The sequence below is a fragment of the Opisthocomus hoazin genome, chromosome 2 (assembly GCF_030867145.1).
Source record: "Opisthocomus hoazin isolate bOpiHoa1 chromosome 2, bOpiHoa1.hap1, whole genome shotgun sequence".
Classification (NCBI taxonomy): domain Eukaryota; kingdom Metazoa; phylum Chordata; class Aves; order Opisthocomiformes; family Opisthocomidae; genus Opisthocomus; species Opisthocomus hoazin.
This window is the reverse complement of record NC_134415.1, coordinates 53,593,093-53,616,319: the sequence shown is the minus strand read 5'-3', so window position 1 is coordinate 53,616,319 and position 23,227 is coordinate 53,593,093. Positions and strand designations below refer to the sequence as shown.

Here is a 23,227-nt window from a genome sequence, read left to right as displayed (position 1 = left end):
TTTCTGAGATGGGGGTACAGCTCTGCATGCTGCCGGTGTGCCTCACAGAGAAGCTTAAGAGACCTATTTAGAAATGTGCCCAGCTCCCTGTGCTGCCATATGAGAGCTAGTGGTGACGCGAAGAAGGGAGAACAGAGATCTCTGTTGCAGTTACAGTTTATGCTGATGTCTTGTTAAATGGTTGTATAATCACAGACTGGTCAATTTCAAAAGGCTTATCCAGGAAGGAAACAATTGTCTAGATGCAACAACTGGACTAAGGATTATAATACCTCTTATTTTAGGCTCCACGTGCGAAAATGAACCAACAGCGGTCAAGAAGATTCAGAGCATCAAAGGAGGGCATGGAAGCTGCTGAAGAGAAACAAAAAATAAGACAAGAAATTCTGGCAAAAGGTAGAACTGTGACCATATCTGAGCTCTTTCAAGTGAGAGTCACCTTGTTTGTTCTGAATGCTTCAGTAAGGGTTAGAAAAGGGATGTCTTGCTCAGTGGGTATTTGACTGTGCATTAGTAGGAGAAGGAGGGCGTAGCAAGCCTACAGAAGGATGGATCTGTGTTTTCTGAAGTTAAGAACTAAAATAAAACAAAATGACACTGTTTTTCTTCTTCTGTCTCCTGTCTGAAATGGATTTGCGTTGAATACTTTTAATTCCTTTAGGAAAAAATTGAACAGAAGAGCAGAGGTAAATGTAGTAGTGGGAAACTAACACAAACTCTTATGGAAGGAAGAACAGATTTGTAGGGCCTGATGAAAGGAGAGTTGAGGCTGAAAAACAGGGATCAAATTAGAATACTGCTGCACAGGAATAATGAACTGCAAGAAGGGCTAGTTACTTGACAGTGGAAACTCTAAACTCAGTGAGGAAACAAAGTCCATGCAACTTTCTAAGGGTGATGGTGACATGACTTGAGTGCAAGGAGTGTGTGTGTAGCTGAAGCATGCTGTCTGGGCTGGAGCAATTAATTCAGGTGACTGTGTAGGAGGAATGAGTGCTGTAGCTCAAGTGAGAGGGCCATTGTGTAACCTAGTTAGAGATTAAAAAGGGAGGACAAAGACTTTTTTTAACATTTCTTCCTGTAGCATTTCTAGACTATGAAGACCCTTTATGAAGCTCAGAGGTGAGAGAAGTTGGTGTAACCCTGTTTGTGAGCCAAAGTGAATAGATAGTGGAAACGTAGGGGAGAATATGTAAGAAAATAATTATTTCCTAATGTTTATCTCATTTAGCAAGCTGAGTTTCTCTGAGATTTCTTTCACAGTCTTTTGACAGAATAGGCAGTGAAATTGCTTTTCTGAAGTAACAATGTCTGTAAATATGCTAATACCTTATTTTAAGATGGAGATAATAGAATGGTAAGAGCTGTTTTAGTTTTGGTGTTTGCTTTTTGTTGGTTTTTTGTGGTTTTTTTTTTTTAAAAAAAACCTAACTTTCAGTAAGTGTTAATGGTTATTAGGGGAGCCATCTGGGTTTGTATCACGAAAAAATGTTTTTAATGTTCCATATTGATTTACTTCTGTTAAATGTTTTTGTTGCTGTAGGTGGCATTCTTCCTCCAGAAGAAGTGAAAGAGAGATTTGACAGTAACTGTATTACCCCGGTAAGTAATCTTGCACTTTAACCAGCAATTGCCAGTGTCTGAATGAAGGTTTAACTTATTTTCTTCCATCACTTTTTAGGGAACTGAGTTTATGGACAATCTTGCTAAATGTCTCCGCTATTACATTGCTGACCGTTTGAACAGTGACCCAGGGTGGAAAAATTTGACGGTAAGTTTCACAGTTTCATACTTGAGGAAAATTAAGGTGATCTATTAGGGTGGGTTGGGATATGATTGAAGTGTATAAATTTGACAGATTTGTCTCATCTTCTGTCACTGTGCTGTTATTAATAATGGACAAACTTGCATGTTCTGATGGGACTTGAGATACACATTTCATCCTAAGAACACAGTCTAACAGCACCGTTTGCTTTAATTTCATTTAAGAGCATTGAAAAGATTTGATAGTAGAAGCCACAATTTGGTAGAAGGGTTTTAGGAATACTTTTTCTTCGTTTGGGGAAAAGTCTCAAGATGCATTGTATATGTATTCTTTTCACTATTTCTTTTTGAACTTGTTTGCTACCTCAGGCTGCGTTTTCTCTGTTATTCTGATGATGGATGACAGTAGATGACAGGCAACGAAAATAATATATATCAGCTTTCTTGCCTTTCTGAACTTTGAAATCCTCTTCTCCTGTTCCTCAACAGCTCCACCCCCACTGAGTTTTGTTTCTGACAACCCTGTGTTTGCTCTGTTCAAGAGGGCCAAATAGTCTTTCAGATGCAGCTATCTTTCATTTTCCATAAGCTGACTGTTAAAGTGGTCTAATTAGAGGGCAGTTGACTCTGCTTAATTCCTTCCATCAGAAAAGAGTTTTATAAACACTAATGCTCGTCTGGACATCAGTGTAAGGAAGTGTATAATGTGGTAATGTGTCAGTGTATCTGCGAGTTTAGGAGATCTAAAGGGAAGTGGGCATATGTCTGCTTTATCTGTTAGTTCTCTGGTGTGTATTTTGATTACCCTGATAATTTATCAGAAATCTTCAAATATATTAGTTAATGGCGTGATAATTTCAGTGGTATTTGAATCAATGTCAGCTTTATCCAGAATTAGTGGAGAAAAATGAAGATCTATTCATTGGTTGCAAACTCTTAAATAATTTCATTTTGAAGCATAATATTTTAGTTGACACTGCAAATTGGAAGATCAAGTATTCATAAGTCAGATTCAGTATATGAACTATGCAAGTTTGTTTTGTTTTTTTACTGTGGCAGCATCAATTGTTTACATAATTTAAATGTTTCACAGGTTATTTTGTCTGATGCTAGTGCTCCTGGTGAAGGTGAACATAAAATTATGGATTACATTAGAAGACAAAGAGGTAAAATTCAAATAAACGTGAACAATTTATTGTAATTTAAGATATGGTTGGTAATAATTTTTTACGTGATGTTGGTTGACTAAATGTAATTTTCTTTTGTATAGCTCAGCCAAACCATGACCCAAACACTCATCACTGTCTGTGTGGGGCTGATGGTGAGTTCGCTTTTGTTAGCAGTATGTCCTGTTAAGCTTTCTTGTGCTGTTTTGTGCTTGAGTTGGGCTGTAGTTTTTAGACTTTCACTTGTATATGCATAGATAATCCAGTGTATTTGTTAGTTTTTGAAAGCTCTGCATACTATATGGGGAGAGATGTAGCACTGTCCACAGCTGAAGGGCTAACTTTCACTTAGTTGTGCTATCTGGATAGTTTGGGGGTAAGAACATCTGTGTGTTCATGCTTGCTTAAGGTAGAATGTACTTCCCTTTTCAACTTTTTTTAAAAAAAGCTTAATAATGTTTATCCATTATTTTTTGTTCTTCTCTTTTGATTGATAGCTGATCTGATTATGCTTGGGTTAGCTACACATGAACCAAACTTCACTATAATTAGGGAAGAGTTTAAACCAAATAAACCCAAGCCATGTGCTCTTTGTAACCAGATGGGTCATGAGGTTAAGGATTGCCAAGGTTTGCCCAGAGAAAAACAAGGCAAGGTGAGAATTTTGTCATTTCTAGACATTCTTTTTATGCATAAGCTGATTTATGTTTTAATGAGATCCTCAAATTGTTCTTGCTGTTGGTTTTGGCTGAAATACAATGCTCATTATGTTACTGGAATTACCTAGCTTTTCTCTTATATTAAGAAGTAATAATTGTACTTCTGTAGTACAAAAATACTATGCCAAACTGAACGTCCTCACTTTTGGTGGTGTTTCTTTTTTTCGCTGGTGAGAGAAAACATTCGGTGACTTAACAGACATGCAAAGTAGCAAAATGCATGCTTGGCGTAAGAACTTGAGAAACTGTACCTGTATTACTCTTCACTCCTTCCAAAGTAAGCCTTTAAAATTGAGCTGGAGAAACTTTAAGAAGATCTTGGATGTAATGTAACTGTTTCCTTTTATTTTAGCACGATCAGTTTGCAGACAGTCTTCCTATGGCTGAACAAGAATTTATCTTCATCCGATTATGCGTTTTGCGAGAGGTACGTTGAAGCAGTTACTATGTCTGCTTTATATAAACAGTATTTTAAAACTCTATACACAGTGTTTTCCAATGTCCTTTTTTGTTTGTGTGTGTGTTGCAGTATTTGGAAAGAGAACTCACTATGGCCAGTTTGCCTTTCACTTTTGATTTTGAAAGAAGTGTTGATGACTGGGTCTTTATGTGCTTCTTTGTGGGAAATGACTTTCTTCCTCATCTGCCATCTTTGGAGATCAGGTAGATGAGAATGTATGTTTTCTTCTCCTGCAAGTGTACCTACTGTGGTTTTGAATAGTAAGAATCTCGTGCTTTTGTTTGTTTTTAGGGAGGGAGCAATTGATCGCTTGGTTAACATATACAAAAATGTGGTGCACAAAACTGGGGTAAGATTTTTTTTTTCCTTTTTCTTTAAAAAGATCTGGGTGTTTGCTACAAAAGTGGGCTTGTTTTTCAACTGTGTTTTCTAATTTGCAGGGGTACCTCACGGAAAGTGGTTTTGTCAACCTACAGCGAGTCCAGATGATCATGTTAGCTGTTGGAGAAGTTGAAGATAGTATTTTCAAAAAGAGAAAAGATGATGATGTAATTTTTTGTTTAATTCTTGGAGTTTAATCACTTGCATTACTGTTAGACTGTGACGTTCCTTTAGTAGAATAAGAAAAAAAAACAACTTTATTTTCCTGTTATAAACTGTAGTGAATCCCTCTGTATTCGAAAAAGAGTTGAGTATTTCCAGATGATTTTCTGTTCTTGGACTGCAAGGCCTATTTTTCTGATCGTTATCCCAAGTAACAGCAAAATGAAAACTGTGTGTGAGTTCTGTTACTGCCTGCAGCTTTTTGAATAGCCACTATGAAATCTGAAGAAGGAATTATTTTGTAATTTGCTGCAGCCTGTGGAAGTGCAAACCATGAGAAGAGGTGGCATACTAAATGTGAATTCAAAGTGCATTGTTGCCTTGCTGTACCTCCTGCCATTTGAAATGTGTCTGTAAATTGTTCTTCTGGTCTGTCTCTGCAGTTTGTGAAGTTTTTTGCAGCCATATTCCAGTTTATTCATTAAGTACAGGGGGTAAAACACCTTGTGAGTGAAAGAGCAGAATTGTATTTACGTGCCAGTCAAAAAAATACTGTGCCAGTGCTCCAAAATGTTTTGTTTGCAATTGCCCCAGCCTGCACCTCTCTTGAAGTGGAAGTGCCAGTTTGATGTTGAAGTTTTCAGTTTGCATGGCCAAAGAAAAACCTTTCCTTGAGCCTCTGTTTTTTATGGTTCTAGCTCTTTAATGTCTCTCCTACTTTTTTTTTTTTTTGGTGGCTGTTCCAGTGCAGGGAAGGAGCTTACGTCCTTTGACACTGCTGTGGCCTTGAAGTAAGGTTATAGCTAACCTTAGTAGATCATATAAGCGATTACTGAAATTGTGGGGCTTTGAATACACAGCTACTTTTTTTTCCCCAGAGGTTTTCAGGGTAGGGTAGAAAATTCTGTCCCACTTCTGCTGGATTTACAGACACAAGAATTGACCTAATTCTTACTCAGAACACTATGTAAAAACCTTATGGCCGCCTGGTCAGTAGAGGATTATAACAGAATACTTTTCCAAGAAGTCTGTATGCTTGACTGACTTTATTTCTCTTTATTCTTCATTTAGGATAACTTTAAAAGACGACAAAAAGAAAAAAGAAAAAGAATGAAGGTAACTTATTTCCTTTCACAATGCAAAAATAGCAAGAATTAAAATGTATACTGTAGCTTTCAGCAGATGTGTTGGTTGCAACTGCAGTTGTAAGCATGGTATTTTCTGGCCTGTATGTACACTGTTTTGAAGGGTTTTTTCATGGCTTTTTGTAGACTGGAGCTTTGAAAGAAGAAATAGCACATTAAAGATTTCTTAAAAAGGAAATGAGGGAGTGTTGACTGTGCTGGATGATAGCTGTTTGTTGTATCCTTCCAGTCTACACAATTCTGCAATTTCGTGATTATTTAGTGATGTTTCAGCATGGTCACTGTACAGGAATTGCTTTTCCACGCATTGACGCAAGTCTTCTCAGCAGTTGTGTTGGTGAGAGCAGTGGAGTTTAGCATAGGAGTTTAAGTTTAAATACATACACCAGTTTGCATTAAATGGATTTGCTTGATTAGAGGCATGTTTCTAAGAAAGAAAGGAAGACTTAGCCCAAACCATAGCTATGATACATTCTGCCTGCAAGCAACTCAGTGTTGCTAAATAGCTCTCAAACGTAATAGAGAAGCATTAGCTGTTGTGGGAGCGTGTTTGCCCTTTCTGACCCATGTAAGCTGAATTCTTTAAAATTATGTTATTGGAACGATACTGATTTTTTTTATATTCACAAAATGTTCTGATATGTTAAAAAATGGGCTCTTTTATGTTCATTTCAACATAGCTTTTTTCGTGGTTAGTACATTCAGGTAAGTGTAGCCTCCAAAACTTCCACAGCGTATGATACGCCTACTCTATGTACTATCTAGATCTTGTGGATTGATTTTTTTTTTTTATTATGTATTTTTTGACTATCCCTGTTAGAGTGGATGAAGTTATTTACCTTGCTTACAAAGAGTGCATTCCTCCCAGTAAGTTAGATGAAGTATCACTTCCCCAAAAAACTGCCTTTCAGCCCCTGTAGAAAGAACATGGGCACAGAATGTAGGGTTTGCTTGGGTGTTTTTTGTTTTTGTTTTTTTTTTTTTGAAGGAGCTCAATAAATTATAGGAATATAAGGGTCTCACTTGTGTCATCTTATATCTGGTTGAGATTGTTAAACATAACTAATTAAAGCTGAACTGAGTGAATGAGTTAATTATGCTTGGTTTACAGAACATGTTAATTTGAAAATTGTGAGAAAGCATCATCACACTGCTGTAGAGATTACACAGCTCTTTCAGTATACTTGTATATATTTATCTTCTAGAGGGATCAACCTTCTTTTATTCCTGGCGGACAGTTTTCTCCTCAAGCTCTGGGAAATCGATCTAGTCCTCAGGCAATCAGTAACCCTAGACAAGCCGCCTTTGAGATGAGAATGCATGACAGACAGAATTCTGTAAGTAGATGTTCAAAGGTATTCACACACTGAAGGGGAAATAATCACATCCTGTTTTACTCTGGACACCTCTTTCTCTATCCTGTCAAGCTTTCTTGAAAGGCAGACCAAAAAATACTTGTTTTTCAGGGAAGTGGTTTTTAATAACCGATTTTTGTGATACTACTTGAACAAAATTGTGTTCTTTATTTCAGTGTTTTGGTATGATGCTGCTTGTTAAATAGTTCTGGGAGGGCAAGTGTGAGGTGAATGCATCCAAGTCAAATATGGTGGCTCTTCTCAAACTTGTTTGGCATTTGTGGAGTTGAACCTCCTGTGAGTACAGGTTTAGGAACTTCCTCAGTATGTTTGAGACACACGAACTGAATCCCTGAGGTGGAGATCTTTTAATATTCTTTTTGGAATTTGTGACATCTCTCCACTTTGTAGACCCATTTGGTTATTAATTTGCTGTGGGGACTTTCTGTCTCGCAATACTGTCGAGAACTGCTGAAATAACTTCAGAATTTTTGAGGCATAGCTTGATTATGCTGAAACTACTTCTAAATCCAGGTTTCAGTGCTTGAGAGGGTGTATGTGAAATACACATGGAGTGTGTGCATTTTGTTTACTTGGTTTTCTGATATCTGTATGTATAAAGAGTTAGTTCCAAGCAGTAAGCTGAAAGGCCAGTATAGATAGAAAATAATACAAGCTGCCATTAATTAGTGTTTGCAAAATATGACACCATTCCCACACACGCTGATTTTCTCCCGAGCCTTATGTCTCCATTATATTTCAATCTGTTCTCACAAAAAAAACCACACATACATACACACACAGATTTAAATATGTGTTTTTTGCAAACTTGTGCTTTGCGTATCTACGTGTTTGTCAGACTGCTTTCCAGAGCATTGCCTGTCACTGGGAAGAGGAGAAACTTAGATGAAATTTTTTGAAAGGTATTAGAAAGTGGCAGAAAACTGGAAATAAGTTGGGTGCTCTCTTAGAAGTCTTGATTGTTAGTTTTAAATAATAATTACAACAAATATGTTCTTCCTGGGCATAAGTCTTCATCCAAACAAATTTTTGAGTAAAGGTTCTTTTATCATAAAGATGTTTTCTGTCGTTTAAATACGAATAAATACAACTAATTGGTTTTTTTAAAGTATTATTTCTACTATTCTTTCCTTTTAATCTTGAAACTTTTGCACGTGGGTTAAGCAAATCAGTTCTTTTGTGGCATGGGGAGAGTTTCTTTTAGATTCTGTAATATCAAAATAGCTAAATTTGAAAGGAGTTTAAAAGATCAGTTGTGAAGAAGCTTAGTATTTCTGTCAATTCTGAATTAACAGCAGCATTTTTGCAGTAGTCTGCATGTGCGTTTTTCACTGTTGCTGTAAAATGAAGTTGTAACATAAGCTGTAGAACTAGAGACAACAGTTGTATTCAAAAATTGCATGTTTTATCGATTTATGTTGTCTGTTGAATCTTTTTCTTTTTCAAATACAATGGACTTTTTTGCCTGTACACGTCAATGCCTGAATTCTAATACAATGATATGTTGTTCTTTTCTTTTGCTACTTGACTTAATAGTTTAAGGATTGTGTAGCTTTTGCCTTGAGTTTTTGAGAAACTAAAAATAATGCATGTGATTTTCTTGATCACAAAGCTGCATTTTAACTTGAATTTAAAATGCCTAATAAATCCTTTTCTGACCCTCTATCTGTAATAATTCTGACCTTAGACAACTTCATCGTCTCCAAATACGAGCCTCACTTCTGATGGCAGCCCATCTCTGGCAGGAGGAATTAAGCGAAAAGCTGAAGATAGTGACAGTGAACCTGAGCCAGAGGATAATATCAGGTGACGCCATTTTTTTGTAGCACTTTGTTAGCAAATTGCTGAAATAGATGCAGTCTAATTAATGCCATTTAGCTTAGAGCAGCAGTGCCTTCAGATGCTTTCCTATGATCTTTTTATCCACCGGTAATTAATGTGGAGGGTTAGAATATTCACTAAATTCCAGTGAGATGTGTAAGCTATAGCTGTTAAATCTAAGTATCTAGATTAGTATGCGTGCAGGTTTTCATCCTCCAAGCCACTACTCCCTTTGAGACCGAGCACTAGATTGGCTAGACATTCACTGTTCAGCTTTGATTATGTGAGCTGAATGCCGCTGTTCTGCAGTTGAATTTTTGAGCTGTTTAACCCATAACATTCAGGTACATTCACGTGTGCAGCATTATTTATCTTGACTATCACAGTATGTTTTCCTTCATCTTTGATTTGTAGCAGGCTCTGTTTTGTTTATGACGAGTTCTTTAAATGTCTTAGATGGCTGATCCCTAGATGATTAACGGATAGGAATTTTATGAGAATTAACTGACAGTGAATTACCAGTGAGTGTGCATTTATCAAAGGTTTAAATCAAGCTATCGCCCTTTCAGTGAGGGTGAAGGCTGTTTAATTTTTTCTTAAAGGTTCTGCCCTCATAAATGCAACCAGTGGGTTTTTGTTTTCTGTGGAGTCAGAGGATGTAGGTGGACATGCAAAAACAATAAGGGTTACTTCAGCATGAAGTACTAATCACTAGTGTCCAGCACTGTTGTTGTTGACATATTTGTGACATCTAGCCTATCAGATATTCTAGCTCTCGTTCTTATTTTCTTTCTTTTATGTGCAGATCTGAATGGATTGATTTATTTGATTTTTAATCAAGCAAGCTGAATTTTTATCTAAAATTAGGATAAATTTTAATGTTGCTTTCCATTATGAATTTTAGTTCTAAAAGAAGCTTTAACAATTTTGTAGCAACTGGTGTGAATGAACCATGGTGATTTATGAGTAGCAATAGCTTTAACAGAATTGCTATTGTCAAGCAAAAGGACATGCTACATTCGTCTGCAGTTAAGCTCTTTTGTAGCTCAGAATGTTTATTTAGATCCTTTTCTGAGTGGAAAATAATTTTATGCTTCTCATTGTGAGTAAAAACAACTGCGTAAATGTACTAGATGCAACAAAGTGATTTGCAAAAGTGTATTTTGTATTTAGAATTACTTTCAAACTAGAATAAATAGTTCTAGTCAGCTAGCAGATTGGGTTTTGTTATCTTAGAGAAAAGGTTTCTGAAATTTATGCAAGTGTCTAGCTGCCAGGGAGCTCCGAGGGTCAGATGCTGCATAGACTGCAGATGTGCTTGACTCTGTCCTTCAAGACTTCAGCACACATAGCTCTGTCCTTGTTCACCTGGCTTTCTTAAACTCTTGAAAACATCTCTTGGTTTCTCCACCTCCTCATCAGTTTGAATCATCTTTGAACTAGCTCAGGTCAGGTTTTAGAAAGTATGCCTGTACTGGGCAACTGGCTTGAAGCAGAAGTGAGGGAATATCCTTTTTGCAAAACTGAAAGGATATGTGTCATGTGAAAAAGCTTAAATAAATCTTTGCTCTGTCTCAAAGGCTTCATATGCTGTATTTATTGCACTGTGAGATTCTGACGAGTGTAAGTTTGAGTTGACCTCACAGATTACTTGTGTGCTTCAGATTCTGTATGTAGTTTAAACTGGTCACAGTCTTTGTGGAAAGTGATCTGGCCTGATGATTTTCAGATGTGATAATCAATGCCGAGTTTTGAATTGCTGAGAATAAAATTCTATTTAAAGAAAAAATCATTACCGAGGGATTATCTGATTTAGCCAGTTACTAAATCAGATTTGTAATTTGTGTTAGTTTGCTTGAATACCAAAATTCATGTGAACTTTTGAGATGTTTATGTAAAATGCGTACGCTATGGTGATTAATAGGTTTAAATGAAGAAAGGAAAAAAAAAAAACACACCACCACAAAAAACCCACAACCCAAAAAACAACCTGGATAGTTTTGTGAGGGAGGCTAGTCCTGAAGCAGGATATCATGGTTGAGCCAAATATTAAGTAGAGCTTAATCTTTCTGTTCCTTAAACTACCTTTTTAAATGGCAGTCTCTGAATTGTAGTGGAATTTCCCACAAGGTTACATGGTGTCTGCTGGGACTCACAACTTGGAGTTTTATGTGCGTATTAATAGCTTCTTGCTTGTGGCACAACTGTTCTCTTAAAATTGACATGTCAGCTATTGAATGACAGGGAACACAGCAGATATAATGAACGGATAAAATGTCCGAGGAAGAAAATTTCTGGAGTCTGCAGGCAGTGATTTCTGTTGCTGCCAATGCCTACTACAGCTGTATTCCCCCTGCCTGCTCAGTTTTTAGAGGAGCCTATGGTCTATGTTTTCTGTTAATCTTCAGATTAATTTACAGAATATTCTTGCTTGAAAAGTGGCACAATATAGCACACTATCCACTCTTTTTTTCCTGACATATACATTAGAGCTGAGGGATTCAGATGCTTGTCTGTCAAAGATGAGCAAGTGGTTGTTTTCCCCTGCCCCATCCGTAGACAGACATAAGGGGGAGCTGTGTGAAGTAAGGATAAATGGTGTCTGAGACTGCTCTTTTGACTCCGATATCCATCTCTAGCATGAAAGACTGCAAAATCCCTGTGTAAAAGGGAACTCGTCAGCAAGCACGGGATTCCCAAGTTGCAGATAATTCTAGTAATCATAGCTTGTCTGAACAGCAATAGAATATAGAAATCAAACTGCTGCTGCGTATTGTTTATTTGCTTGCTTTTTATTTTGAGTAGCAGAGAAACCGTATCACTTTTCTGTTTGTGATGGGTATGAAGAAAAGAGGAATGAACTTCATGTGTGAAGATCTTCCAGTAAGATAAGGATTTTTAGCCTAGGATAGATTAAAGAAAATGAGGAAGGGGAAGAATTTTTTCTCTTTCTAATGGTTTGAAGAGTTAAAGAAAAAGTTCAAATGGCAATTTTGGTAGTAGATTCCTGATAAGAAAGATGAAATTGCCAACTAGGAACAATACTGTTTTGAAGAATCCTGACAGCAGTAGGCACACATCTGAAAGTCTACCCTGCTCCTAATGAGTAGTTTGAAGATGTGTTTATCAGGATGGTAGTTTCAGAATTTCATCTGGCTTTTCTGTGATGGCAACCATTAAATTTTAGTCTCTTGCTGTTGATCATCAGTTTTTATCCTTTCATTTAAATTGTAGAAAAATGAGAATTGAAGTAGCAAGTGACTTTGTCTTATATTTTAATTCAGATATGTAAATGTGCATGTGTTGACATATATTTGTGTTTGTTTTGCAGGCTATGGGAAACTGGTTGGAAACAGCGCTACTATAAAAACAAATTTGATGTTGACGCATCTGATGAGAAATTCCGTCGTAAAGTTGTACAGTCCTATGTGGAAGGGCTTTGCTGGGTTCTCAGATACTATTATCAGGTAATTAAAAATGTCTTCTCTGAAACTTTGGTTTTCTTTTGTGTCTGCACCCAATTTCTTTTCAGGAAATAATTATTATCCATTGCTCGCTTTAGAAAAGTAGTGCTTTTTTTGAAGATATAAAATAAGCACATGCCCATTCTGTTTGACACTGGAGACTTGAATGCAGTTTTTGTTTCTCACATACAGTAGCAGCACTTGTTAGTTTATTAAGGACTGATGCACATTTTTCCTTTGTAATACATAGCCATGCATAGTGAAATTGCAGATGACTAAATGAGTGAACAGAGGACAAAGCCTCTGGAATGCTACTAAGAGTTTGAAAGGAACAGAATTGTCAGTCTCCTCCGTGGATTGTAGTGATGTTCTATGAAGTGCGTTGTGATTGAAGTAATCTGTATCTGATTTAAATCTTTTGATAATTGAGATGTTAGATTGGCAAGAGATTAGTTAGACATATTGGGGTTTGTTGCACTGGTGGTTAATAAGTAGCTTCGTGCCCTGAAGACAAAGCAAGTTGTATTTTGTGTGTGACCTGGGAACAGAATGTGCTCGAGTTGATGAAGTTTATCTGTTTTGGTAGGGCTTTGTAGCTTGAATACAGTGCCATGTTGATAAAACTGCGCATTTTTTGTAGGTGGCTCACACCTGTCCAACTTAGAGCATGGGCAGGGCAAATACCTCAAGCGCCTGCAAAAAAACTATACAGTTTTAAAGTTAGTTTATTTTAACATGTACTCCTTGTAACATGTCACCTGTACACCTTTTATAAGTGGAAATTCCCATGATCCTGTGCCCAGTTAAGGTCTGCTGAAAGCAAACAGTGTTCGTGTTAACCGTGGCAAGATATATTCCTGGAACTCTATACGTACCAATATGTCTCCAAACTATGTAAATGAATCTTCAGATTAGCTGTAGGTGTCTACTTGCTGGAAAACTGTCAGTGTGACTTCCACTGATGCAGTAGCACAAAACCACTGCAAAAGGCAGTCTGGATTTTAAGGGAAAATGAAGGTCTTAGAGGAAGGGAGTATACGATGAAACTGAGATAATATTTACACAATGGCCAAACTGTTGATGCTCATTTGAAGACTGTAAAATGAAGTTTGTTTTATTCAAAGAATCATGCATGGGGTGTGTGTTCATTGCCTCATGATCAGAGGCCATGGCCTTGTGCAGACAACATTGTGTGCTTTTATAACTGATCAAACCAGGGTTGCATTTGCATGTGCACTGTTGAGAGATTTGTGTCTTTAAATTTGTAGGAGCTGGAAGACAGGCATATAACAAACTTAAAACAATATGGGCAAGTCCCTGTGCAACACTTGCTAGTTTAGTTTGTAGAACCAGTTTAGTTATTGAGATGTGTGTAGGTGACTCCTTGTCATTCTGAGTTTGTAGACATTCCAGCTGAAGTGACTGATGCATAAAGGGGTGATAGACGATTACAGATGCAAAGAAAATAAGTCAGTGAGGTTGACAACAACTTCAGAGTTCAGGCAGGACCATAGTGCTCTCAAGAAAATTGGGAAGATGTGCTAATGAGATTTCAAAGAAAAGTGACGGTACAGAAAATATTTTCTGGTTTAGAAATGTACCAGAGAAAAACTTGATGAAAGTACACAAATGTTTAAGACTTCGTTTTTTATGTTTTGCTTCATACTCAGATTACTTGAAAAGAAGACAAGTCTCTCTTTTAAGTCTGCAACATAATTTTTATACAGTCTACACAGTGCAGCAGTGAAATACTTGCACTACTGCTGTTTGTGCTTGCATAACAGAACTATGTGTAGGCAAAATACTGTAACCTGCTATACATGAACATTCGTTTGTATCGGTATGGAGCAGCAGTCAAATCACTTTCTGCCCATATGGAATTTAGATTAGGAAGCTGTTGGCCTGGGTGAATTTCAGAATATGTTTGCGTGAGGGTTGGGGTTTGTTTTTTTTTTTTTTTTCTTTTTACTATAATAAGAGTAGCTTCCAATAAATACTGCTTGTTGTCCATAAAACATCTGACAAAATACATTACGTGCTTTTCTATTCTTATAAAACGCTAATAATGCAGAGCATGTCCTACTAGTGGGAACATCTGTTTGGAGAGAAAAAAAAAGAAGAGAGAAAAGAAAGAAACCAATCCACCTGGCTTTTGAAACATACTGAAACCATATGAAGAATTGCATCTAATAATTATAGTCTCTGTAATTTTATACCAAAAATATTTCTGGAGAAGCCTTGTTGACATTTACTTAGTCAGAATTGGAAGCCAAAATAGTAGGCTTTTGTTTCAAGTGGTGCTGCTAAGAAAAATAGCTGAGGAGGTGAAAACTTGACTTAGACCTTCTAGAGCCACGTTTCCTTTACAGAGTGAATTGTGTTCTAATGTGTTCGAGTTTATTTTCTCCTTTTTGAGGATTATTTTGCCTCTTTCAAGTGAATGCACTTTATATTTCTTAATATTCAAGAAGAAGAATGAGGGGAAAACAAAGTGTGTATTAGTGTTTGTTCTGAATAGAAAAGTAACAGTTAAAAGCAGAATACTTTTCAACCTGCAACAAATATTGTTCACATTTTCACACCTTGTAGAGCATTTCATATCAGGGTTCTCTGGTCCCTCATATTCCCAAGTGAGCAGTGGGATTTTGCATTCAAAAACAGTAGTGCAAACTGTATGCTGCCAGAAAAATACTCTTCTGTTCCTACTGAGACCTCTGGAATGGCTTTCTGACTGGCATGATTCTGCTGTTTATATGATTATGGAGAACTTGCCAATTCCTCCTCTTGTGTCATCTATGTGTATTTCCCTATTTGAGATGTGGTAACAACTCTACACAAGTTGAAAATGTGTCCAGTTGTTACAGGCTCCTCAGTTTAGCCCCAGGGACTGGTTAACTGTATGGATGGACTGTGATTGCCTACTCTTTGCAAGAAGTTTTTGTGCTTGGTTTTATTGGACTTTGTGCACATGCTTACGTGGTTTTTCTTGAGGGGGAGGAAAAAAGCATGAGGTACGTTACAGTGTCCTGAAGCTAAGGTTAAGATTCTGCTGTAAGGTGTTTTGTGTCGTTCTGGTGCTAGGTCCTGTCTCTTTGGCTGTCTCCCTTAGTGACTCAAACCTAGCACATAGCAAGAGTACTTTGGCATAGAAGTCTATCTGCTGTTCTGTGCTGCTGAGGAAATGCCCGAGGTCTCCATTCACTGTCCAGTGAACTCTAGTCTGGCTATGAAAAGTTAAGTCCCAACCTGAAGTCCAGAGTACCTTTAGAGGCAAGAGCTCTTTCTTTTCTAATCATGGGGACGCTTTCTCCCAGTTGATGCTGGGCTAAATTTTGTCATCTTTAGTGACTGGGCTACGTGATTTTTATTTTTTTTTTTTTTTTACTTTTCTGATTTGTCTGATTCTGTTACTCTTGTTTCTGTGTCCTAGGGATGTGCATCCTGGAACTGGTATTACCCTTTTCACTATGCTCCGTTTGCTTCTGACTTTGAGGGCATTGCAGACATGCCTTCAGATTTTGAGAAGGGCTCAAAACCGGTAGGTCATCTTTATTTATTTATTTGTGATTTAACAGTTCATTAGAAGTGTTCTACATCTGCTTGTTTAATTTCAACAGTTTAAGCCTCTTGAGCAACTTATGGGAGTATTTCCAGCTGCAAGTGGAAATTTTCTACCACCATCGTGGAGGAAGCTCATGACAGATCCAGTAAGAATCCTGTTTTTATTCCTCTAAGGTTATGTTGGCTTGCAGTTGTGTGAGCATGACTTGCTGCTTCACACTTCAGACAGAAAAATAATGGAGACCAGGAGGGAACATTTTTGGTAGATTGCAGATATTCTTGAAAGATCCTTAAAAGCGATTTTTTGAATTCATGTGCTTCAGTGAGAGAGATTATTTCCTGACTTTTATCCTGTAGTAAAATCGTTTACTTTCTTATAGAAACCTTGCAAAACTTAACTGGGGAGTGGATACCTTAACCCAGTTATCTGGAATTATTCTATCCTGCTGAGTTTCTTGTTTTGATACTCTAAGTAATGAAAGTGCCCTACCACACTTTGAGTTTAAATGGCATTTAATAAAAGATGCTTCTATTAGTCATAGTTCTTTGTGTCCTCCTTAGCTTTGTGTTTGCTTGCTGTCTGCGAAGTACAGTACTACATGACATTCTGAATCGGTTTCATAATTGGCTTTTTTTTTTAAATTCTCTCAAATACAGGAATCAAGCATAATTGACTTCTACCCTGAAGATTTTGCTATTGATTTAAATGGGAAGAAATACGCTTGGCAAGGTGAAATTTCAGCTTTCTCTTTTTGAGCTATATTATACTGACCTTAGTCTTAGGAATCTATGTAAAAAGGGAAGAAAATGAAAAATTATCTGAGTGAGATAATGATGCACCAAGTCACACAGGTTAACTTGTGTTACTTGGTGTGGGGGACAAGTATTTTGCAGCAGGTAATATTTCTGAAAAGAAATTTGTACGAAGAACAAATTATGGTTCAGTAACTGATTTAGGATTGGCAATGATTAGTAGTAATTTCGGCAGTTATTCTAGATTTGTTAATTTGTCCTGAACTAGATTAATCATTTTTCTATTTTTATCAGCCTTACTGTGTAATTGTCTTTTGTCTCCTTTGCATTTAATTAATGGATCTTGTTCTGTTCAATCAGTGGCTCATTAGAACCTTGTGAAAAATGCTTTAGGGAATATAGAAATATTTAGATGCATACAAAGAATAAAAAAAAAACCCCAGCTACAGTATTTAATGCAGCTGCTTCTTTCTTTAGAGAATATGAATTTTAAAGGTCTGCCAGATTTTGTGGCTAGTTACATTATTCAGCCAATAGTGTAACATCTTAATTATAGGTATAAATAATTACTTAGGCACAAAATGAAATTGCCCAAATGAGTTAGATGAAATTCCATCTGAGCATAAGAAAACACATTTTTACTCTGAGGATGGTTAGACAGTGGAGAGTGTTGCCCAGAGAAGTTGTGGAGTCTCCACCCTTGGAGATACTCCAAACCCAGTTAGACATGGTCCGGGGCAACCTGAGCAGCCCTTGACCATGCTGGAGCAGAGGAGGTGGACTAGATGATCTCCAGAGATTCCTGCTGGCATCAAGAATTCTGTGATTCTTCTCTGAAGACAGCTCACCTATGTTCTGGAGTAGCCAGAGTTAGAGACATGAGTATCTTACTCAGGATAGTGTTCCAAAATCAAAGAGAGTATTCCTAGGTGTTAAGAGACGTATTGCATAGCAAGTTTTCCCCTCTGTAGCTTGAAGGCCTTGCTTACCTCTGTCTTAGTCCTTTTGTCCAGTTATCAAATCTACAGTCTAAAGCAGTAATGTTTTAAGTACCTCCCACATGCTTTCAGCAGCATGTAACATTACTTTTGATCCATTTAATGCTCAGTTGCATTAAACTCTTTGTTCTGGATTAACATCTGGAATTCTCATGCTTAAGAGGCAGTTGTGAAACAAGAAATGTTTTCTAAGCTGAAAGTACAGACTCTTTGTTAAAAAGCATCTAGTATACCTCGTCTTCTTAGTGAAATCTTGAACATCTTCCTTTTAGAGATGTGATAATCACAGAATCACAGAATGGTAGGGGTTGGAAGGGACCTCTGTGGGTCATCTAGTCCAACCCTCCTGCCGAAGCAGGGTCACTCACCTACAGTAGGCTGTAGAGGACCTTGTCCAGGCGGGTCTTGAATATCTCCAGAGAAGGAGACTCCACAGCCTCCCTGGGCAGCCTGTTCCAGTGCTCCGTCACCCTCAGAGGGAAGAAGTTCTTCCTCATGTTCAGACGGAACCTCCTGTGCCTCAGTTTGTGCCCATTGCCCCTTGTCCTGTCACTGGGCACTACTGAAAAGAGTTTGGCCCCATCCTCCTGACACCCACCCTTCAGATATTTGTAAGTATATATTAGGTCCCCTCACAGCCTTCTCCAGGCTGAAAATTATGCTTCTGAAAGCTCAGCATTGATTCTTTTTGCTATCTCCTGGGTTATGAACACTTCCCATTTTGTTGTCATTCCAGCAGTACATTACAAAGGTGAAAATAAATTGTTTTCCAGGGTGGGCTTATCGCTGTTTCACAAGTAGTTATGTTCCAGCTGAAATTTGAACATGGCTGAGGTCTGGTGCTGTCTTTGATAAAGCAGCAGTCAGCCTGCGTGGAGATTATCCTCATGCTTCATAAGCAGGGACAGTGCAGATTTCTTGTTTGGTGAGGTTGGCAACAGCAGGCTGTACAGCTCTACTCCTCATGATTTTACAGTAGGCTAAATGATGTTCTGATTTAGTTAAACTTCTGACATATTTAACACTGTATTTGTGGCTTGTTCCAAACTGGTATTGTTAGGAGAAGGTATGAGCTTCTGGTGAGTTAGGTTGTCCCATTTCCTTCAGCTCCAGGACAGAAGTGTATGTTTTAATAAAGCTGCATAAAGATCTAACTTCTGAAACAGAAGTGTTTCAGGCAGGCTAAGTTTCAGATTGACTCTTAAATCTGTGGAAGTCCAAAGCTTCTGAACGTTGTACCTTAGAGCAATGAAAAATGTGTCTGACATCTGCCGCTGGTAGACCTGGTACAGGCACAAATATGAAACTATGAATATCAGTTTAATAGAAAGCCTTTGCTGTCATCTTGGTCAGGAAAAGCTCTAGTGTTCATGGTAAAGGAAACAAAAACTCAAATAATAACTCCAGATTCCAACTGACAAGGATGACAGAAGTAAATCTTTGAAGAATTTTCATAGTAAATATCTGAGCGCGTTTTTGGATTTTATAATAGAAGAAAACACGTACTAGAGCATACCAGAGAAGGCTATTCTCCAGCTTCGTCCAGTGTGATTGAGTGGGCTCTGAGATGTGCTGCTTACTGAGGGATGTTGGTCCTGAAAGGAGCCTCCATGTTATCTTGGAGTAAAATTAACAACTGGTATGAATAGTCCCTGATGGGTAATACTTTATTCACCTTGTCGCTGAACGTGGGGTGATTTCTTCCATTGTTGTCTCTTCATAAATTAATTTGAATTAAGTAGCATTGAGTTCTGTCAGGGGAATGTCTGTAACAAATAGGACAAATAATGACTGTCTCAATGACCTCATCTTGTTCTTAAGTGAGACAGGTGTGGGTAATGGTCACTGCTTCACAGTGCCTACCCAGCACTGGGGAGGAGAAGGAGGAGGATGGAGGGGTGCTTGGAGATGAGCTTACTGTTTCAACTTGCACTACTACTGAACTGGTTTTCTGTAAACAGCCTATGGGGTCACAACCTCTGAAAATGTAGAGTCATCTTTTTTGTGACTGATGCAACAGTTGCCTCTTGGGTAAAGAAGCTATTGGAGTTTTGGAGGTTTCTGTGGATGTGTCTTTAAAAAAAAAAAAAAAAAGGTGGGGAAAAAATAATGTTTTGGTTTTACTAGGTGTTGCATTATTGCCATTTGTTGACGAGCGACGCCTTAGAGCTGCCCTGGAGGAAGTCTACCCGGACCTCACTCCTGAAGAAAGTAAGAATTGTAATGTTTTGTTACAACTTGTTATTGCTACTGTGTTTCACCCTAAATGAGCAAGGTATAATACATGTTTGCTTGGATTGAATTATGACAGGCTGTAGACTCTTCGCAATCGATGGTGCTGGTAATTAGAATGATCCTCAATGGGTTTTTTTTTGTAGCTTTCACTTACTTTTGTTTTACTGAAGTAGACCTGCATAAGACTTAACCTGGCTGCTTAACCATATGAAAAGCTTCTACCAGTACACACTGTCAAAGTACTTGTTAGATAAATATTTTGCAATCAGAAGAATAAACTCGGTTTCTAGAGTTGATGGTAAAACTTGATAGGTGTATTGGCTGTTCTCTGACCAGTAGGCTGGCTATGTGCGGTTACAATAGGTGAAGCTTCTTGTTCAGCTTATATAGGCAAATGTATGTGTTACTTTCTCCATTGTACAAAAATAATAGCTAAATAAAAATAAACTGCTTGGAAGGTGTGTGGTTTTTTGGGGTTTTGGTTTGGATTGGTGTGTTTTGTTTGATTTTTATTTTTCACTTAGCCTGTCTGTGTCTTCAGCATTACTCTGTTCTAAATTCAACATTCCTCCCACTGAACACAAAATTCCTGTTGTTCTACTGTCTGCCAACTACCCTGGTGACCAGAGACATCCTGTTCTGGGCAGAGACACTGTCTTTTAAACACTCTTGAAGAATGTTCAAAGCTTTCTCCTAAATCACAATAAGCTTTCCTTTTGTGGAGATGTCAAGAGGATGGTGTGCTGATCTGCTGTATTCCTTCCTTCCCTCTTTGCTCTGAACCCTTACCCCATTCTCTTCATCTTTTCTAGGCAGAAGAAATAGCCTTGGTGGTGATGTTCTCTTTGTTGGGAAACACCATCCACTTTGTGACTTCATTGTAGAACAGTACAAGACCAAAAATACAGAGGTAGGTTGTACTCGTTCTTAAGGCATTGTATACATGGTAGGTTGGAGGTCTAATAAGGTGCTTCAGCTGAAAAATTATTTTTTCCATAGCCAGTGGATATACCCCCAGAGCTGTGCCATGGAATCCAGGGAAAGCTTACACTGAATGAAAATGCCGTTCTTCCAGATCAGTGAGTATGGCTCTTGGTATGGGCTGTTTGATGCTAGAGGACATTTCCTTCAGTCATATCTACATTTATGTAAAAAAGTCTTTGTGCCTGCATTGAGAAACCTAATGCATTGCCTTGTCAGGAGTTTTCAATTCTGAGGCTAAACGTGCTTTCTGCTAGGTTTCGTAGTAGGTATGTATCATCATCAGCATATGTAAAAAAACAAAGTAAAACTTTAATTCAGCTATATTTTGTTTTTTATTTCAGAGCTAGACTTTTAAATCAGCATCAGAAATCTTAAAAGTGCTCTAATGGACGTGTTTAATTGCTGATTAATCTTTTTTTTTTGTTTGTCATTCCATCTGTGGAAGACTGATTTTTATGTATTCGGTAATGTTTGAACTTGAAGAAGTAAACAGGTCCTATATAATAAAACTAACAGTGATCAGTGGCCTTGTTAGTAAGGTCATGTTTTAGCCTCTTTGCTTTTGTGTGAGTGTTGTTATAATGCAGTCTGATGTAACTTCCAATAGTGTATGCTGTTAAAAAAAGAACCCAACAACTCTGCTTTTTATATGCTAATCTTAATTGCATTAAAGAAAAATCCAGATAGAGATAGATATGTTTAGCCATTTTCTGTTTAGGCAGTAGCACTAAATTCAGAACTGTTACCAGCTACACATACAAAAAATGCCAATATTTTTTGTTTTCTAGATAATGCGTTTAGTTTGAGAAATTATCAGTGTAATCTTCGCACTGTAGGTTATGCATTCATTTATCCAACTTTGCTTACAGACATAAGCAGGTGTTCAGTAACTCATTTGCATTAAATGCACAAACACTCCGATTTTGTTGGACAGATAATGTATCCTAGGTCACACTCACTAATATACATTTCTCTATTCTTGTCATGGCTCGTGAAGAATACGAGCAAGTCAGAGCTGTTCTTGGAGGGACTAGCAATGCAGAAGAGTTTTCTTCTTCCTGGCATTGCCTTCCCTAGATAGGGCATGGGAAATGGGTATTTTTTTACCTAGGGAAGTAGTTTGCTAGGAATTCTGTGAAGATGAGCAGGCATTTATATTGCCACTTCAAAATAAGTCTTTATAATCTTCTTGCTAAAAAGACTTGGGTCAAATTCAGACAGCATGTGTACAGTCTGTGACCTCTATGTGTACCGTGGGCTCTGTGACAGTTGCGTGCAGTAGGGTGAACAAAGAAATCTGGTTTCTGATTGATAAGAGTAATTTTCTCCAGAGTGTTATTTGTCTGCTTGAATTGAAGGGATAAAGTTTTCTGGAGGAAAGAAGGAAAGGGTTAAGGTCCAACTGTGTGTCAGCCTATTAAATCTCAGTTAGAAAGGAGACTCTAAGTACTGTAGAAAACAGCTGCTAATTTTTTTTTTTTTTTTTTGTTACTTCAAAGCCTTTTTCTTCCTAGTGAAGCAGGTGTGTGTCTTCCTAGTGTCTGCATGTGTGCCTGTTTCTCTGGTCTGCTCGTGCCCTATTAGAACCTGTTAGCTTGTTATAAACAAACCCTAGCAGTACCTGGAAGTTTCCAAGGTGCAGAACAGCACTAAGGTTTGAACAGGCCGCTGGGTGGTGGGAAGTGTGTGAATCCGCTGTCAAGACACTAGAGAATCCACACAGATCAGCTGCAAAAGTAATGACATTAAGAAATAAGTATTTAGTAGTTCCATTGCGTGTAGGAGTATTTGATTTAGTGGAAAGGCAAGTTAATTTTGAAAACCCTTTTATGTGTTGCAGACTTAGTTGACAGAGGAATGGGAGTGGTAGCAACAGAGAAAGTGGAGCAAATGGTGAGAAATATGTTACGTGACGTTTTGACAGAGGTTTTTCTCTTTATCAGGATAGTGGAGTCTCCTGTTCCAATGCTGCGTGATCTTGCACAAAATTCCGCAGTCAGGTAAGTAAACTCTGGGTTTTAATGCAATGGCATACAAAATACAGCAATCAAAACTCAGTTTATTCAGGTGGTTTGTGTTGCTGAATTTGGAACAGAATCCATCTCTTAATAAAATTGAGCTTTTACTTTAAACCTTTCTGATTTTCTGTGAGAACTGAATCCAAGATATTATGTTGTAACACAGCGGGCTTGGGTTCGGGTGGTTAAGCAGAGCGAGTAGTGGCATGCCCTGCAGAGA

At 37.8% G+C, this 23,227-nt stretch overlaps 1 protein-coding gene across 1 annotated transcript in view; it reads left to right on the top strand.

Moving 5' to 3' along the window:
- The window catches only part of XRN2 (5'-3' exoribonuclease 2), a 52,506-nt gene that overhangs the window by 8,169 nt on the left and 21,110 nt on the right, over positions 1 to 23,227 (top strand). The window contains exons 4-24 of the mRNA XM_075413675.1: positions 285 to 396; positions 1,544 to 1,602; positions 1,682 to 1,771; positions 2,858 to 2,930; positions 3,035 to 3,085; positions 3,428 to 3,585; positions 4,002 to 4,076; positions 4,179 to 4,312; positions 4,401 to 4,458; positions 4,550 to 4,657; positions 5,724 to 5,768; positions 7,003 to 7,134; positions 8,861 to 8,979; positions 12,326 to 12,461; positions 15,889 to 15,996; positions 16,076 to 16,165; positions 16,677 to 16,749; positions 19,898 to 19,981; positions 20,818 to 20,915; positions 21,005 to 21,084; positions 22,933 to 22,989. Coding sequence (XP_075269790.1) covers positions 285 to 396; positions 1,544 to 1,602; positions 1,682 to 1,771; positions 2,858 to 2,930; positions 3,035 to 3,085; positions 3,428 to 3,585; positions 4,002 to 4,076; positions 4,179 to 4,312; positions 4,401 to 4,458; positions 4,550 to 4,657; positions 5,724 to 5,768; positions 7,003 to 7,134; positions 8,861 to 8,979; positions 12,326 to 12,461; positions 15,889 to 15,996; positions 16,076 to 16,165; positions 16,677 to 16,749; positions 19,898 to 19,981; positions 20,818 to 20,915; positions 21,005 to 21,084; positions 22,933 to 22,989 — 1,940 coding nt within the window. The remainder of the gene's footprint in view (positions 1 to 284; positions 397 to 1,543; positions 1,603 to 1,681; positions 1,772 to 2,857; positions 2,931 to 3,034; positions 3,086 to 3,427; positions 3,586 to 4,001; positions 4,077 to 4,178; positions 4,313 to 4,400; positions 4,459 to 4,549; positions 4,658 to 5,723; positions 5,769 to 7,002; positions 7,135 to 8,860; positions 8,980 to 12,325; positions 12,462 to 15,888; positions 15,997 to 16,075; positions 16,166 to 16,676; positions 16,750 to 19,897; positions 19,982 to 20,817; positions 20,916 to 21,004; positions 21,085 to 22,932; positions 22,990 to 23,227) is intronic.